The sequence below is a fragment of the Pinus tabuliformis genome, chromosome 7 (assembly GCF_031772625.1).
Source record: "Pinus tabuliformis cultivar Carrire ecotype Pingquan chromosome 7, CPIR1, whole genome shotgun sequence".
Lineage (NCBI taxonomy): Eukaryota > Viridiplantae > Streptophyta > Pinopsida > Pinales > Pinaceae > Pinus > Pinus tabuliformis.
Genome location: NC_142293.1, coordinates 1,860,212,121 through 1,860,230,424, shown reverse-complemented (window position 1 = coordinate 1,860,230,424; position 18,304 = coordinate 1,860,212,121). Strand labels below are relative to the sequence as shown.

Here is an 18,304-nt window from a genome sequence, read left to right as displayed (position 1 = left end):
CTAAAACTGAATAAAAGAAAACTAAATAAAGAATTTCTTTATGTCCTTTTTTAATTTTTTAATTTTTATGATTTAAAAAAAATTAAAACTAAATTTAAAGAGATCTAAAAACTTGAAATAAAATTCTAAATTAACTAGCCTAAGACTAAACTATATACTCATATATCGTACCTGAGCATATGAAAGTCCAAATACGCATTTGTCCGGCGGCTACAAGGAATATGACGCAGGTTATGGAGCTGGCTGCGTTGATCTCTGCACAGGTTTGAGGCAGCGTAGAGCTGCCAGAGGAGTTTGCAGGGACGGGATAGCACGCAGAGGGAAAAGGACGGCATGAGGATGAGTGAAGGTTTGCTTTGCAGGACCGGACAATGAGGAGGAAGAACAGTGAGCAGCTTGATGTGCGTTTGCAGGTGTGAAGTCGCAGCAGCAAGGAGCTACGAGTGAACGAGGGTTCAAATTTGGCTGCAGATGTGTTCCACGCAGGTTTAGTGGAAATGTTGGGCAGCGTACGCAGATTGAGGGAGCAGACAGCAGATGGATAGAACGGTGCTGCATGAAGGATCAATGGGAGCGGCAGGGATAGTGTATAGATAAACAACGGAAGGAAAGGGAAGTGATGAAGAGGGTTTTTGGACAAATGCGTGGGCAGAGAAGGGTGAAGGAGTAGTGAATGGCAGCAATTGATGAGGCTGCAATGGCAGAGAGGATGGATTGATGATCTGACAGAGAAAACTACGTGGAGAGACAGAGGGGACGTGGGATGATGGAAGAATGCTGAAGCTGCCAGAGGGTTTTGCTAGCAGCAATGAAACAATCACGCCCAGGTGCGTGGATATGAACACAATTTGCCTCAAAAAAAAAATTAACTTCTCAACCACCAAAATGGAAACCCAAAAACTCAGAAAATGGCACCAAAATTTCTGGATCTGAAGGTGACTAAATTTGAAACCCTCGGATAGCAAAACGGTGACCCTGCAAAAAACTGGTTGTGAGGCCAGATCTTACCCCCCAGGGCCTAGATCTGGCTTCCAACAAGAATCTCTTCCTGCAACCTACAAAAACAGAAAATCCAGAGGCAAAATATGCAAAGATAAAACCCAAAATTTAACTAAATAATTACAGTTTTCACAGACTAACGACTCTAAGCAGCCAGATTTGTCAATAATCCACAGAAATATTTTCAGAATGTTAGATTTACTATGAGATACTTCAGAAATTCTCTCATGCATTCAAAAGATAAACTTAAATGATAGACCAAGAATCGAAACTGGTTGGGCTCTTCAGGAAAATGCTTTGCGGGAGTTGGTTGGTTCAGCCGAGAACTTCCCCAAACGCCCGCTGATCTTCACAATCTAGATTTCCTGCACAGCTCACTTCAACTATCAATAAAGAGGGAAAAACAGTAGTAAAACCCAAATCCAATGGAGATACCTGCCATTATTTTCAGAAATTTTATTACCATTTAAACCCTAGTGAGTGAACAAGATACCTGTGTTCAACATCACTCTTCAACAAGCTATTACCAATGGCTGAAATTAAATTTATGCAGAAAAATGAAACAGCTTACAACATTTCAGGAGAGTAACACCAGCAAGATTTCAACCCCAAAGTCTTTCTTTATTGCACAAGAAAAAGGTTACAAGAGAGCTTTCTTCAGCACAAGACTCACAAATCGAATGATCTCAAATGACCCCTAACACCCTATTTAAAGGAAAAATTCCCAACGGCTAGTTCGAGTGATCCATGTCAAACTAATCTCGACCGTCGATGAGGATCAAAATCCCTTTTAATCTCATATGTCAAAATTTTAAATGCTTTTTAATAAAAAATTAAAACTTTGCATTTATTTTCTCAAAACTTTGACTTATTATTATTTTATTATTTTATTTTATTTTTTAATTTTTTATTTATTTTTTAATTTTATTATTTTTTATTTTTTTTATTTTTTTATTATTTTATTGCTTTTTCATTTTTTATTTTTGGATCCTTGAACTTAACCTTTGGAAAAATCACCTAGGACCTAGGACTTATGAGGAGATAAAACATTTTCTAACCCTCAAGACACTTTTTATCATGACTTTTACAATTTTACATCTCAAGGGGGAAAACCCATTTGACACAGACCCTCATAGACCACCCAATCTTGCGACACAAATATAATCTAGCAGATCAAGCAATTTGTAATAAAATAGCCTAACCAAATAGTTAGGGCTATTCCCAAATCACTTTTACATAGATTCGACCTAGCACACTAGGACTCCCCTAGGATTCTAATGACAAAATTCATTCCGGCTTTGGGGTTAGGCTGAAGGAAAACTCTGCCGATCATGGATCGGTGAGACAAAAAACCTTCCGGAACGTAGATCATCACTAGAAAATTAGGTTTACCTAAGCAATTTACATAGATGACTCAAATCTGCTAAGATTATTTACAAGTTACACATGCAGACTGAGTTTACAACATAACATGATCAGGTCGGCGATGACTGTCAAATGGCATGGACATGTCTATTAAGCGCTATCCCTTTTGCGAAAAAAAGGGGGTGCACTGCTATGGGGAGTTGACACGTAGTGGTCAACAGGCACTATTGCTAAATGTGCATTGAATGCCTTCCAATTAAGAATGCCAAAATTTAAACCATAGCCAAAAGAGAATGAGAATATTTAGGATTGTTCTAATATGCAATGCTTGTAAAAAACAAAAATGTTGAATAAATATCGAAAAATGAAATAGAAATAGAAAATAATTGTTCATGTCTGGATGCATATTACTATATTAGCCCTTATGTCAGCTGCTTTTAATTCCATATTAACAGTATTTTCAAATAAACATTATGTTGCAATCTTTCCTCTACCATACTTCAGATATGAAAACTGCACACAAACCAACGTAATAGTAAAAAGCATTTAGAAAGACCTCATAAGTAATTGCATCTGCCAAGCCATGAATTCGATCAATTCTCAAAGACTGGCCAGAGAGCTTAGAAAATGTAGGATCCCCATAACGAGACTCCAATGCTATAGTAATTCTACCCTCATCTTCGCAAAGAGAGTGCACAAAACCTTGCGTGCATGATGTGGCACCTGCACCCCGGCTATCAGATATCCGAACACAAACCATATCACCGGGAGAGATAGTAGTTGGTGGTAATCGGTGGCCTCCTTCCACACTAAAAGAGACCAAATGCATCCCACCCAATCCTGTAATATAAACAAATTTTGAGAGTCACTTTCAGATCTTGGTATGCATATATAGTAGTTTAAAAGTAGCAGCCATGAAATTCAATGCTAGACAAAAATAATAATATACCATAAAGTGGATTTGAAGTTTTTAATGACGTAGAATATTAATGATGTGTCATTTTGTTGCTGTGACTAAACAACCACAGTAAATGTGAGCATAAATTCTCAGGAAATAGACAAGAATTTTGTAATGGGTAGATTTCTTCTTCTTTGAATGAAATGAATGGATGTGATAATTATGATTTGATAAAACATTATTGAATTTTTTATAAATTCTTAGATGTGCTGAAGATGCAATTAATAGTATGGTAGTTCTTTAACTCTCTGTGTTCTTCCTTTGCGACCAAGGGAGAGTTTTAAACTGAAAACAGAACAAAGATGATGAAAGACTAGCTCAACCAAAGCTCTCGGTAAAAACATATAAGACAGTGACCTTTCGACATATGGTCAGATCATTAAGGAAGTATTAAAAACCAACAACTTGATTTGCTATTATATTCCATAACAAGATATATCATATCAAAGGAAGTGCATATGCCTTACCAAATTTAGTATCTACTATTTTGCAAATCATTTATTTTAAACGTTTTAATATCATTTTCAAGTTAATCTTAGCTCCATCTGAGATATTAAAGATGATGGTAATCACAAACCATGAAAGAGAAAACTTTTCAACCTGTTGAAGAGCTAACTGCATGCAGATTGCAAATAGTATCACATTGCTCTTGCTGAGGTTGTCCATGATTAACCAAATAGTCTATTGATCTTGGAGAAATAGAACTTGTATCTGGCATAGGAGCAGCATCCAACTCCTCTTGAGTGGCTTCTAATTCAGCGTCTCGTTCAATGCCAAGAAGTTCTGACATGTGTGTGACGAAATCATCAATTCGTTTCTGAATTTCTGTTGTCGCTTTTGGGGGCAGCCCCAAGTCATCCTGAAACTGTTTTGGCTGGAAATCTTTTCGTGCAAGAGATCGATGTTGAACTGCAATGCTACAACCTTGAATAGTTAAAATTTGGCAAAACTATCACAATGTGTCATCAATGGAAACATGAACGTAATTAAGTAAAATTCAGAAGAAGACCCACACACAATGAAAGAAATTAGATAATCTCTATAGAAGTGCACCGCATGCTATGAAAACAAATCTATACGTTGTTGTAATTTATTGCACTCAAGTACACCCAAAAGCAGAAATTTAAAGCTGTGTGCCATAACCATAAAGAACGTGAGACTATCTCATAAAAAACATTCCTTTGCAGGACCTTATAAAGAAGCCAATTATAATCATTGAGAGTAAAGACTCAAGAGCCTTCATGATTTTCAAATAAAAGAATATCATCTTCAAGCTTCAAATGAACTTGTTTTGTCAAGGAAATAGAGAATATATATTTTTGTATATATATGACCAAAAGTGATTATAGGGACTAAGAGAAAAACAGACGGTAAGCCCAGGGATCCCACACTATACAAGTAGCTAATAGGTTCCTTGATGTATCTGGTCAACACTAGGTCGGATATATGTTTTGTTGTGAACACACTCCAATTCATGGTGGAGCCGAGACAAGTTCATTGGGTGGCAGCGAAGCATGTGCTGAGGTCCCTGTAAGGTACGGTAGACTTTGGACTGAGATTTGTCAGAACTGGTGGAGTGGAGCTGCAAGGTTACACAAATTCTAATTGGGCAAGAAATGTAGTGGACAAAAAATCCACATCTTGATGTTTTAGCTTGGGACCAGCCATGATCTCGTGGTATAGCAGGAAGCAGTAGTCAGTTGCACTTAGTTCAGCAAAGGCAGAGTACATGGCAACAAGTATGGCAAGTCGTGAGGTAGTGTGGCTTCGCAAGATGCTTGGAGGATTATTTGTTATGCAGATGGAGCCAAGAGTGATTGACTTGATAATCAAATTTTTATTAAGCTTTTTGAGAATCTCATGTTTCATGATCAATCCAAGCACATCGAGATCAGATATCACTTCATCACAGAAAGGGTCCAGAGAGGTGTTGTGGGATTGCAATACATTTCTACAGAGGAGCAGGTGGCAGATGTTCTCACTAAGCTCTAGTGAAAGGGAAGTTTGTGAAGCACTGAGATAAGCTAGGGGAGGTGGAGAATCCCTTCCTTGCTAGGAGGAAGTGTTGAAGCTAGTGCTAGCTTTGGAAGGCTTTTTGCATAGGCTTGCATCTTAGCATGAGGGAGATGATGTATTGCTTCTTCTAAGTGCTTTCTTGGTGGAGTAAGTGATTTATGTCTTCGTTCCTAAGTCGAACTTAGGAAAAGTACAATAATTAAAGTCAATTAATTATTGTGGACTATTAAGTCATTTTCTAAGGACAAATAACTTCATTTTTAAGTGACTTACAAATAATCTCAACCATTGATCTCCAAGATCTTCTAGAAGGGAGATTAGGGTTAGGGATTTGGGCTTAATGAAGATTATAAAGGAAGCTTAGCGAAGAGTTGAAGACACACAAAACTCAAGTGAGTGAGACATCACGAAGAGAGAGTGATTTTCTCTAAGTGTGAGCGGCTCAAGGGACCAAGAGCACAGAGAAGGAGAAGTAGGAGTAGATTGAGGCGAATTTAGCAAGCTGAGTGGACAGGGCCAAGTTGTTGGAGGGCGATCGATTTGATCTAGAGGAATCTGAATTGTTGGAGGGGCGAGTTTTCCCGAGTGCATAGTAGTGGCATGCAAGGAGGGCGCGGGTTGATTTTGCTCGCTAATTATTCGGGCCAATTTCTCCAGGCCAATTTCTTCCGGAGGCTGATTTCCTTGAGGTTGAATTCATTATGTGGGAGTTGAGTTACCAACTCTAGATATTGTATTTTTCCTTGTATCATTGTGGGTCGAAAACCCAAATTTTCTAGATTAATAGACGACGGAGAATTGTTGTGGGTGAATTATTTAATCTGCAATGTGTGATTGATCTTTCTGAGTTAATTTCTGCTGCATATATTTATTTCTAGAAGTTTAAAATATCAATGATTTTATTTTACAGTAATTCAGTGTTTATTTGAGTAAATAAATAAATTGTTGGGGATAAAATAAATTGTCATGAGAATATAAATATGGCTAGTACTAGAAATTTAACAAGCCACAAATGAAGAATCCAACATAGACAAATCTGAAGAGCAAAAGAAAAAGCAAAAGAAGAAGGTGTTGAAGACATAATGGATCTTGAATCGGAACTCATCAATGTATTAGAAGAGATTGATAACCTCAAGAAGAAGAACAAAAGACTATCCAAGGAAATCATCTTCATCAAGACTAAAAAAGAGGAAGCAAAAAGAGTGGAAGAAGTGTTGAAAAATTAGCTAAAAGAAAAGGAAGCAAGTTGTGAGAAGCTTAAAGCAGAAATTGCCTCATTAAAGAAAGACTTAGATAAGCTCAACAAAAACACGAAAAGCTCTCAAACCCTAAATGATATTCTCAGTTGTCAAAGACCACCATATGATAAGACCGATCTTGGTTATATGGGTGAGACTTCATACAAAGAAGATGCAAATCCCAAGTCACTAGGAAAGGAAGTTGAAGAAAAGCCTAAAAGCTCCAATCTCAGCAAGAGCAAGGACAAAAGTCAGGAGGAGTCTACCAAGAAGTCCATTCACAATACAAGCAACAATATGATAATGGGAAAGAAACAACAATCTTCTCCAAAGCAGATCAACTCAGAAGAATTGTTCCATTAAGGAAATCATACACAGGCAGGTATCACACTAATTTTCTTGGTTACTATTTTTTATGCAAAAATTTTGGACATCAAGTAAGAGAGTGTAAAGCTTATAATATTTATGAAAGAGGTTCTCATCAAACCTCTAGGAATAAGCTTGTAGACAACAGAATCAAAGATATTGATGGCTTCAATAATAAAAATCATAATTCATTTGCTCCATTATCCAAGTATAGTATAGAGTGTTATAGATGCAACAATTTTGGACATATAGCATGAGACTGTCCTACAAAATCAAGAGAAGGGTTTTGGAAGAAAAAATCAACAAAAAATAGCAGACTAGTTATGTATGCTCGAAAGAATCAAAGTCAATGGTATGTTGATAGCGGGTGCTCTAGACACATGACTGGAGATCAAAAGAAATTTATTACTCTAAAAGAAGAAAAAGGAGAAAATGTGAGTTTTGGAGACAATGGATCTGCAAATATCATTGAAGAGGGGTATTGTAAGCCTTGACAAAGGCTAGTGTCAACCAAATGTGCGATCAATGTTATGATCTCACTTTTTGTGTAAAGTTTATGAAATAAGGAAGACTAATACAGGAAGATTAGTGGGAAGAGCGATAAGGACTCCAGGCAATGTATATATTCTTGATGAAATTCAAGGAGAAAAATGCTACATTGGATAGACAAATGAGAGTTGGTTATGGCATAAAAGGCTAGGACACTTGAGCTTTGACAATTTGGTAAAAATCAACAAAACACAAGCAGTGAGAGATATGCCCAAAATCTCGAAACCAACAAGCGCCATCTGCGAATCTTGCCAACATGGAAAACAGACAAGAGTGAGCTTCAAGTCAAAGGAGTGTTCGACATCAAGACCACTAGAGCTTGTTCACACAGATCTATGCGGACCAACAAGAACACCAACCCTGCAAGGTGAAAGGTACTTTATGTTGTTTATTGATGATTATAATAGAATGGCTTGGGTTGCATTTACTTTCAAATCATTCAAGGCCTTAGATGAAAATGAAAGTGATCTAAGAATCAAATTTTTAAGATCAAATAGATAATATGAATTGACCTCAAATGATTTTAATCAATTATGTAATAAATATGGAATCAAGAGACAACTTTTAGTTACAAGAACTCCATAGTGGAATGGGGTCATAAAAAGAAAGAATAAGTCAATGCAAGAAACAACAAGAACAATGTTGTTAGAGGCTAAATTACCAAGTAAGTTTTGGAGAGAAGCAGTTGTTGCAACAGTCTACATCATGAACAGAGCACAACTTCAAGTTAATAGCGACAAGACACCATATGAGCTATGGAAAGGCAGGCCAGCTTCAATTAAGTATTTCAAAATTTTTGGAAGCAAGTGTTACATGAAGATAAATGATGATAATTTGGGCAAATTTGATTCTAGAGTAGACAAGGGAATTTTCCTTGGATACTCAACAAGAAGCAAAGCTTACAAATGCTACAATAAAAGACTACGCAAAGTTATGGAATGTATTGATATAAGAATAGACGAAGCTTGGCAAGAGAAAGAAGCAAAACAAACAAATGAGAATTCAGAAGATACCATCTACGTGGACCAAGAAGAGCCTACAACAAAGGAAGAATAAGAAAAAGAACAATGGTCTCCATTCAAAAAATGGTTTAAATTTGTGCAAAAACATCACCCAGAGAACCAAATTATTGGAGATGTTGATGCAGGTATACAAACTCAAAGAAGAATGACCAAATCACTAGGAAGAGTCAATTTTTCCTTGCTATCCAAAATAGAGCCAACGAACTTTGCACAAGCCAAGAAGGAACAGCATTAGGTGAATGTTATGGAAGAAGAATTGAATCAAATTGAGAAAAATGGAACTTTGGGAACTTGTGCGACGACCAAAAGATAAAAATGTGATTGGGACTAAGTGGGTATTCAAAATCAAGACGAACGAAGAAGTACAAATTATCAGAAATAAGGCAAGACTTATTTGTAAGGGCTATGCACAAATTGAAGGAATTGACTTCGAAAAAACTTTTGCTCCAGTTGTCGAATTAGAAGCAATAAGAATGCTTTTGGAATTTACGTGTTCGAAAGGCTTCAAATTGTATCATATGGATGTCAAAACAACCTATCTAAATGGAGATTTAAAAGAAGAAGTATATATCGAACAACCATAAGGTTTTGACTTGTCCAAATATAAAGATTGTGTGCAAACTGAGAAAATAAAAAAAAACAAACAAACTCTTTATGGATTAAAACAAGCTCCAAACCTTCGTATGCCAAGCTAGACAACTATCTTCAACAATAAGGCTTCAAAAGAGGGGTTGTTGACAACCATTTCTACATCAAGATGGAAAAGGACAGCGTACTAATTACAATTGTATATGTGGATAATCTCATTTTTGGAAGCAATAATGATGACATGAGCCATGGATCTACTAAGGAAATGTCCAAGGAATTTGAAATGTTAATGATTGGAGAATTATCCTTCTTCCTTGGACTACAGGTTTCTCAAACCAACAAAGGAATATTCATTGCCCAAACCAAATGCCTCAAGGAGATATTCAAAGCATTTTGGAATGGAAGAATGTGCACCAGTTAGTACCCGCATGATTACCAGATGCAAGTTAAGGATGATGAATCTCCTAAAGTCAATCAACTCTTTACAAGTCTACGATTGGGAGTCTACTATACCTGACAGCTTCAAGGCCAAATATTATGTATGTAGTAGGAATGGTTGCAAGATTTCAATCAGCACCAAAGGAATCACATATGCAAGCAATAAAGAGGATATTTCGATACTTAAAGGGCACACTCGATTTTGGGCTTTGGTATCCTAAGAGTACATATTTCACAGTAATAGTGTACACAGATGTTGATTCGGCGAATAGCATTGATGACAGAAAAAACACCAGTAGGAGTGCATTTTTCCTAGGAGATTGTATCTTGGCCAAGTAGAAAGCAATCACCAATTTCTCTTTTTACAGTTGAAGATGAATACATAGCAGCAGCAGACTGTTGTACCCAAGTTCTTTGGACAAATCAAACTTTGCAAGACATCAAAATGGAATATGATCAGCCAATTATCATTTTTTGCAACAACACTAGTGCAGCGAATATCTCAAGAAATCATGCCATGCACTCAAAAACAAAGCACATTCAATCAAGTATCATTTCCTCAAAGAACAAGTCACCAAGCAGAATATCAAGATGGAATATATTGGCACCAAAGAACCAGATTGTTGACATCTTTACCAAACCTTTGCCCAGAGAAACCTTTAAATATCTCAAGCAGAAGTTCGGAGTGATCGCTCCTTTATCTCAATAAAGAAAACACAAACTTAGGGGGAGAGCCCTTTGCTATTGATGCCAAAGGGGAAGAGAATGCAAACAAGGGGAGCAATTGACGAGAAGTGTGGATAGAATACAGACAAGGGGAGTAGCTATTAGAAGAAGTATTGTAATCGATAACAAAGGGGGTGATTGTTAAAATGGTTGTTATTAATGTCAAAGGTTGTCCAAATGAAAGAGAAAAATACATAGTCAAATAGCATATTCCAAGACCTTTCCAACAATATATGGCACTCCCTCTAATTCCATAGGAATGAAAAGACATGAAATATTTTGTCAAGATGACCCAACCAAAGTACAAGCAGGCCCCCATTTGGATAACCTATCTTTGAAAGCGTGTTTACTCCAATTATCTAGCTCAAATTGGAGCATAGGATATAAGATTGGAAAGCTTACTCCAAGACCTTTCCAATGATATATGACATGCCTCCTAACTCCTCACAGTTGAGAAGAAATGATTTTGTTTGAATATTCATTATACATGATGCTAGTTGCACAAGTTGACCCAACTAGTGGACAAGTCAGCGCTATCCTAGACCCCAGATGCACTATAAATAGGTGTGAGAAGGAGCATTTCTAGCCACCGCTCAAGCATTCGGATCTATTTTTAGGAGAGCAAAGGAGCGGGCCTGAGATTCATACCTCATGAACCAACGAGAAGTGAAGTGAAGCCGAGTTGGAGAAGCTTTATTTGTAAGCGTTTTGGATATAATTCTTGGGAAGGGTTTATGTTTTGTTTGAGACCTTTTGAGGCCAAGTTCTACTGTTAAGGAGGTTGAGTTCAGGGTCCGTTGAGGAGGTCGAGCTATGTTGTTAAGGAAGTTGAGTTTAGGAGTTGTTGCACCAAGTTTTATTGGACCTATTCTAGTTTGAGGCTGAGTTTCTCTCTTGATTTCTCTCTTGATGCCAATTTCTAGTCTGAGTTGGGTACAAAATGCCACAAGGGCACACCTTCTTTTGAACAAGTTCTAAGCCTAAATACTATCTCTTGAACAAGTAAAATAGTGGTAAGTTGGTGCTTAGTAAGGATTGGTGTCCTCATCTTCTTGACAGGTTAGAGCCTACTACTTTTATAAGTTGGTGCCTATAGAGGAATGGTATCCTCACAACTAGTTGTAATAAATTGAATACTATTTGAAAAGCATTTCTTCCTCAAGCCTAGATTCTCACTTTAATTCTTATGTTCAAGCATTGTGTTGATGATTGATTATGGGATAAGGATTTCTTTAAGATTAATAAAGTGAAAAAAGTTGTAGACTAAGTGATACCGATTCACCGCCCTCTCAGTCACTATGTATTTTCAACAAAGGAATGGTAAGGCTCTTTGCCTAGTGTTTTGTGACAAAAGTTGTCTCAAACCCTTTAAAGCTCTAGTTTCAATTATGAAGTATTTTAACTAAATATCATTAATATTTGGAAGTGTTTTAAGCCATCCTAAGTGTTGCAAAAGGTTTTACCTTAATTAGGGCATTTTCCAATTTGGTCCCTAGGGGGGTAGAACCCCTTTTTGATGCAAGTTTGGCTCGGATTGTTGTAGCTTACCACTTGCATTTTTATTATTGTTGGGTTGTAATTTCAGTCTTATTTCATTGACCAAGCTCAAGCACCCAAGGATCCATCAGCTTCAAAGAGACTCCAAATTTGGCATTTCTGTGTTTTCTTGTTATTTTGCAGATCTAGAAAGGTAGGATAGTAACAAACATGTCCAAGACAGGTTAGAAATCAAGTGTGAACTAAGGACAAATCATCTCACTTGATGTATGTATCCTTCCCTCACTCTTGGGCATCAAAGCTAACCATTTATTGTGCATTTTGAGTGAATTGTGCATGTTGGTTTGTATTTTTTGCAGTTATCATTCATATATCAGATTTAGCATTTTGTTTCATTTAACTCCTAACCTTCATCATACATAGTGTTTCTAGGCACTTGTCTTTTAGGTTTGTTAGTGAAGTCTATGTAGATTGGGATATGCCCCATGGCATTATAGTGGTTGGCCTAAAGTGAGAGGAAACTGCACTAAGGTGACAATGGGCATATCTTGTGTGCTTACCACTTAGCACCTTGACTAGGCCTTGTCCAGGCTACTAATTCAAGCAATAATAGGCAACACAAGTGCTTTCACAAGTGGGGAACACATCTTCTACAAAGAGATGTTAGAGCACCTATAGCTTCATCCGTAATGTCAAAAGAAATAGGTTGAATCTAAACCAATCAGAGATCTTGGTTTATGTGCATTTCAACTTGCAATTGTTGTCCCGTTACTATTAGGAGGGGAAGCAAAGACAAATAAAGACTTTACAGTTTGAGACAACAATTTAGAGGAAGATAATTTGGACGATGGAGTGTTGTATTTAGAACTGGAGAATGATTTTATGGATGATGAATATCGTGTTAAGATGTCACCCCAATGTCCAAGACTCTAGCTATAGTAGTAGGGGCTTCATTTTCGGCTTTGTTTCCATCTACTTCTCTACCACCACATGGAAGCCCACACAATGGTCGTGGTGTTGTAAAAAAAAGAATAGTAGGTAGGATCATAGATATGTTTCTCCTTTTTCACTATTTCATATGTCATAGATGATAGATTAATGTTTTGGACTTTCAGTCTTCATACTTCAATGTGTAGATGGCCTGTTTTATAAAAATTACTATTTGGTCATGTTGACAGTTGATGGATAACCTATTTCAACAATAAGTTAATGGTCTAGTTTCTATTATATAGCTTAAAAATTTGTATGTTTTTGCAACCAATTTAGCATTTACATTTTTTTGGAATGTATATATATATATAACAATCCTAAGATGTTTCACTCCAGAGGTTTTTTGGAAACAAACACTCCCACTCCGCTCCGCACTTTGGCAGCCTTGGTCTCCAACCCTCACTTGAAAGTTGTTGTCATGTACTGACACCCACTATCATCTGTGGTGACGCTATCATCTCTACTAAGACTAGTTGATCTATTGCACCTGCCCCTCCCTCCCTCCATATCTCATGTGCATGCATATGAATAATAATAGGAATAAACAAATCCACAAGGGATTGATGTCAAGTAGTTGTGTGCAATGAGATTTGGCCAAAGACCAATTTGGAGCTAGAGGTTGTAGGGTACCTATCTTTTTAATCTCCCTTGCTTTCAAGCTCATTGGCTGAGCAAGAAAATAATTTTCTTGGGAGGGAATTGTGGGATGCCAATGCTTGCTCACTCTTGGAAGGATTGGCGATCCTCAATTCATGAGTATGCCCTTCCTTGTGTTGATTGGCCCACCATTATGGATATCATTGGCCTCATCTAGTAGGAGGACCTATTCGAAAATAACATTGGCATGTCAAGACCCATTTGGCACAATTGGAGTAGAGTTACGGGTGCCCCTTGGTTTAGTACTACTCTTGTAAGTTGTACTCCAATTTGCATCAACATTATGAACCTGGTTCTTAACACAAGGTGAGTGTCATCTAATGTTCAGGACCAATGGATTTTGAGGCTACACAATATGTGATCGATGTGAGTGTCTTACAAGCTCAGCGTTTTTGCTTGGCTATTGATTTACCAGGGCCTTCCCACTGAAGCTTAGCTGGCTAAGAGTGGTATCTCTGATGGTGTTACCCTTCCTGCCTTGGGTTGGAATTGATGATGCATTTATTATGAAATTGTCCTTTTACCAAGTTCAATTGGGATCATCTTCAGACAAAGAGAGCAATTATTTTTCAAGGGAATTTGAATTGGTAGGCAGTTTTGTTCAGTGATCCGTGTCACTCTTCTCTTAGTGGTATTTGGCACTACTTGAGAATTTCAACAATTTTTGTTCTCTGGAAACTTCAACGCAAATATGTCTTTCCAAAGGAGATTAACTCTTTGTTTGCCTTTTGTCATATGTGCAAAGAGGAGGTACATCCGTAGTTGGCAAAAAAGTTTTTGCTGATCCAAGATGTAATTGTTGGATCCAAGTGCCTACTCAAACTTTATTTTTCTTCCTGTTACTTTCAGGAAGAGGATGTAAATACCATTATGTAATTCTTTATCAATGTAAATATGTTTATATGAATATAGTATATACAAAGTAACTTTTTTTATTTTATTCTTTGAGTATAAAAACAAAAGAAATCCGATAGTTAAAATACCATTATGTATTTCTTTATCAATGTAAATATGTTTATGTGAATATACAAAGTAACTTTTTTTTTTTTATTCTTTGAGTATAAAAACAAAACAAAAAAATCCGATAGTTAAAATACCATTATGTATTTCTTTATCAATGTAAATATGTTTATGTGAATATACAAAGTAACTTTTTTTATTTTATTCTTTGAGTATAGAACCAAACAAAAATAAAAATAAAAAAAATCCGATATAACTATCTTGTGGCATTTTGGATACAGCTAACTTGTAGCATCTTGGAACAACTTCTACTAGTCATGAAAATAAAATCTTCTTCCTTCTATGTCAAATATCAAATAGTAAAATACAATATCCTCCTCGTGTGTCAAATATCAAGAAATATGTAAAAAAACCTTAAGCCTAGATAGGGAAAACCATAAAGCTTTAACGGGTGGAAGCTTGAATAATTGATGAGCAGTTCAAATCAAAAACCAAACAAATAAAGCTTTAACAGCCGAAAAACCTTCAGCCTTAATAAAGTGAAAAAGCCAAAGGCGAAAAACCTGATTTAGTGAGCTGCTTTAACAGCCTCCAAGATTCGGTCTTCCTCCAGTCTTGAATAACGGCTTTCTGAATCTGCAAAGCTTGAAGTTTATTTCTGAGCTCGCGCTGGAAATTGTCAAAGAGAGTTGGATAATGTGTGCTTGCCTTCAAACAAGCAGCCTCCAATCCTCTAGGCATGGGATTCACCGCTAAATACGGCTGCGCTTGCACGACAAATTCAATGCTGGATCTCATTTTCTTTTCAAGCTCTCCAACTTCGCCTTGCTCCTCGGCGGCGCAGAAATCAGAGGCCATTGCAGTCATGCCTTGAGCTATCCATCTCACTACATGCTTGCCGAGCTCTCTGCGCCCCAGCGGATCCCCGTTCTGGTAAGAAACCTCCTTATTCACAAAATCTTTATTCACTACCGCGTCCCCCGTCCTTTTAGGGCCTTCTAGGACTCCGCCTCCGTTAAATGACGGACTTGTTTTCTTCTTTCTACGCCTCTGAGGTTTCTTGGTGGAGATCCTGTCACCTGCAGTCTCCGCAACCGAGCATCTCGTCAGGAAATATCTATTCGCATTAAAATGCAGCGGCTTTCTGCGAAAAGCTGTGAAGCAGCGCTTCGAATCCGAGGATAAGAGCAGAGACCTTTGAGAATATTCATGGCGTTTGAGGGGCTGAACCGACGAATTCCATTGCCTGGGGAATCGGCTCGTTTTGGCCTGGATTGACGGGAATCCCAGGCAAAAGGCTTCCATTTCATTTATTTCAAACTCTGGGCAGTCGATTTCATGTTTCTTTATAAGAACTTCTCAAGGTCTAAAAGATTGGCGGATTTCTCAGGGCCTCAGAGATTCATTCCCGCGATGCATTACTTCTGACGTGGAGGTACGAAAATCCTACGAACAGAGGCGGGAGTGTGTATATTTCAGAATATTGTTTATTCTCGGTGAATGAAAGAACGCACACGTGTGGGCCTGCGAACAGTTTTGTGATCTCTAAATGGAATTATTGTTGTTCCATTGTGAGACGACAATCGGCACCACCAGTCATCGTGTGGAGCTGAGCTAACCACCGGTGCTTCATCCGTTCAGGGTCTCAACTCTGGGGTTATATATCCTTCGCCAATCAAAAAAAGCAACGTATCATTCTGAAAAAAATCTGTAACTGCCTACGTGTGTAAAAACCATTGGTTACAGGGCAAGTCTAGATTCGTCACTTTATGACATTTGTCCCATCTCTAGTCTCGTTGGACAGGGAAATTCGACAAAAATATTTGGAGTTTTTCTAAAAATTTAGAAAATTTGGAGGTTGTCTAAGCTTTTTCATTCCAACACCTAATTTTCAAAGACTCGGAATGGAATTGTTTAGTGCCTAATTTTCGCCGACTCGGATTGGAATTGTTTAGCGTTATTTCCAAATAATTAAATATTTGAAGTGTAATGTAATGATTCGGTGATTTGATATTTTTATTAGATTTGAATGATATAATTTTAGTTGAGATTATAGTTGTTTTGTTATTTCAACATATGCATAAATAAAATTATTGGACGGGGATGGTAGAGATTATATATCTCAAATTTAAATGGATTTAATGGTTAAGAATATGTGTGTTTTTATAAAAGGTTACAGAACTTAAATAAAATCACTTAATTAATATATAAATAATTTGGGCTTCTCTTAAATTAACCTTGACCCACATGTTTAAATATTATATTTTTTATTTGAAAAGAGTAGATGAAAAGGTATTTATATTTGTAAAAACAATTTGAAGACACTCAAATATTAACATGTCTAGTTTATTTGAATGATTATGGAAGAAAAATATGTTAAAATATATATTTCTTCTTAATTAGGTTTTTTTTTTGTGTCTAATCCTTTTGAGACCATTATGGCATGAAAGCTTACCTGTTTTCGAGCTCTTTAAAACTTGCAAAAGGCATGTTATAACTATGCTTCCAAGCTTCACCAAGTTCTGCACAATTTTGTTGATAAGCATCCCATTGTGAACTAATACCTCTTCTTACATCCAATAAATAGGTTGACCATGGCCTAAACTCAACGTAGTCAAAAAAAAACAAAATATATGTGCTTCATGTTTCCTCTTTATACCAGCCCTCCTCAAAACAAAATATATGTGTTTCATGTTTCCTCTTTAACCCAATCCTCCTCCTTTTGCATGCTTATTTGAAAGGGTATAATAGAATAACATTTGTTGTTTATGCCTATTAGTGGACTATTATGAAACGGTTATGCCTATTAGAATCTTTATACTTTAACTACTTAGCTAATGAAAAAATCATTAATAAGTAGAACTACTAGTAAAAGGAGAAGGGTAGAAGGATACATTAGAAAAATGGAAAGCGTTTCTCTTCTAATAAAAAAAAAGAAAATCACAAGGAATCCACATCTATGTTGTAGGAAACTCAAAAGACTTGAAGGTGAGGATAGTACCCTTATGCACTAGCACTGTAAAAATTACTCAGTGTTGATTAAAAATTACAATATTTGTTTGGATATCAAGTTTGTACACCTCAATAGGATTCTCTCCATGAAAATGCAAATATATTATGTGTATTTCATGGTTTTGTCATTGTTTCCATTTTATTTGTATTCAACAAACCCTTTAATGTAAGTTTTCTTGTCATTGTTCATTTGTAATTTCTACATTTTGGTGTATTGCATTGTTGGCGAACTTTATGGGTGGTTTGGTCTATTTCTTATATATATTTCTTGTGTTTATTCCCCTTCGACTAAAAACATACTTTTTAAGGATTTGAGGGTATTAAATGTTGCATGGATTTAGATTATCTAGCAATGCATTGGCAATAAATTTGCAATCTCTATAATATCAAAAACCTCAACATTTATAAATTTTAGAAATTTAGTATCCATGGTATGACAACCAAGTTTGAAGTTGGTTGGGACAAAAAATCCTATATGGTTGTGGTACAAAAAGAGTGGACATCCTATCTACATGGAATTGGAAGCATTTCCTTGTGAACAATGGCACCAAGGGGATCTCAAAGTCAAATTTTCTAGGTTGAAGTGGAATATCATTTTACTAACAATGATGGTGACCCCTCTCTTTAAGATAATGCCAAAAAGGAAAAATATTCAATGGAATCTTAACATGGAAGAGATGATCCAAACCATGAGAAAATCATAATTAAAGCCATTTGAAACTATATTAATGAGGGTTCTTCCTCTATACCCTTTCTAACGTCATTGAAAGTCAAAGGAAAGACTAATACGTTTCAACAAAAACTATACATATATTTTTGCAACAATAGTTATTTTGAACCAAAGCATGTAAGAGATCAGCATACATCTTGGATTCCAAAATCCAATATCAATGTTAGAACATGATTTATATTTCCTTGTCAAT

At 36.5% G+C, this 18,304-nt stretch overlaps 1 protein-coding gene across 2 annotated transcripts in view; it reads right to left on the bottom strand.

Annotated features, from left to right (window-relative positions):
* Window positions 1-15,962, bottom strand: part of LOC149255880 (P-loop containing nucleoside triphosphate hydrolases superfamily protein) — a 145,152-nt gene extending 129,190 nt beyond the window's left edge. The window contains exons 1-3 of one of the 2 annotated variants that reach the window (XM_089460587.1): window positions 14,933-15,962; window positions 3,923-4,231; window positions 2,921-3,204 (exon numbers count right to left, since the gene is read on the bottom strand). In XM_089460587.1, the coding sequence (XP_089316713.1) occupies window positions 2,921-3,204; window positions 3,923-4,231; window positions 14,933-15,674 (1,335 nt within the window). In that variant the 5' untranslated portion in view covers window positions 15,675-15,962. The remainder of the gene's footprint in view (window positions 1-2,920; window positions 3,205-3,922; window positions 4,232-14,932) is intronic. The other variant, XM_089460586.1, reaches the window with a different exon arrangement.
* Window positions 15,963-18,304: the final 2,342 nt, after the last annotated feature.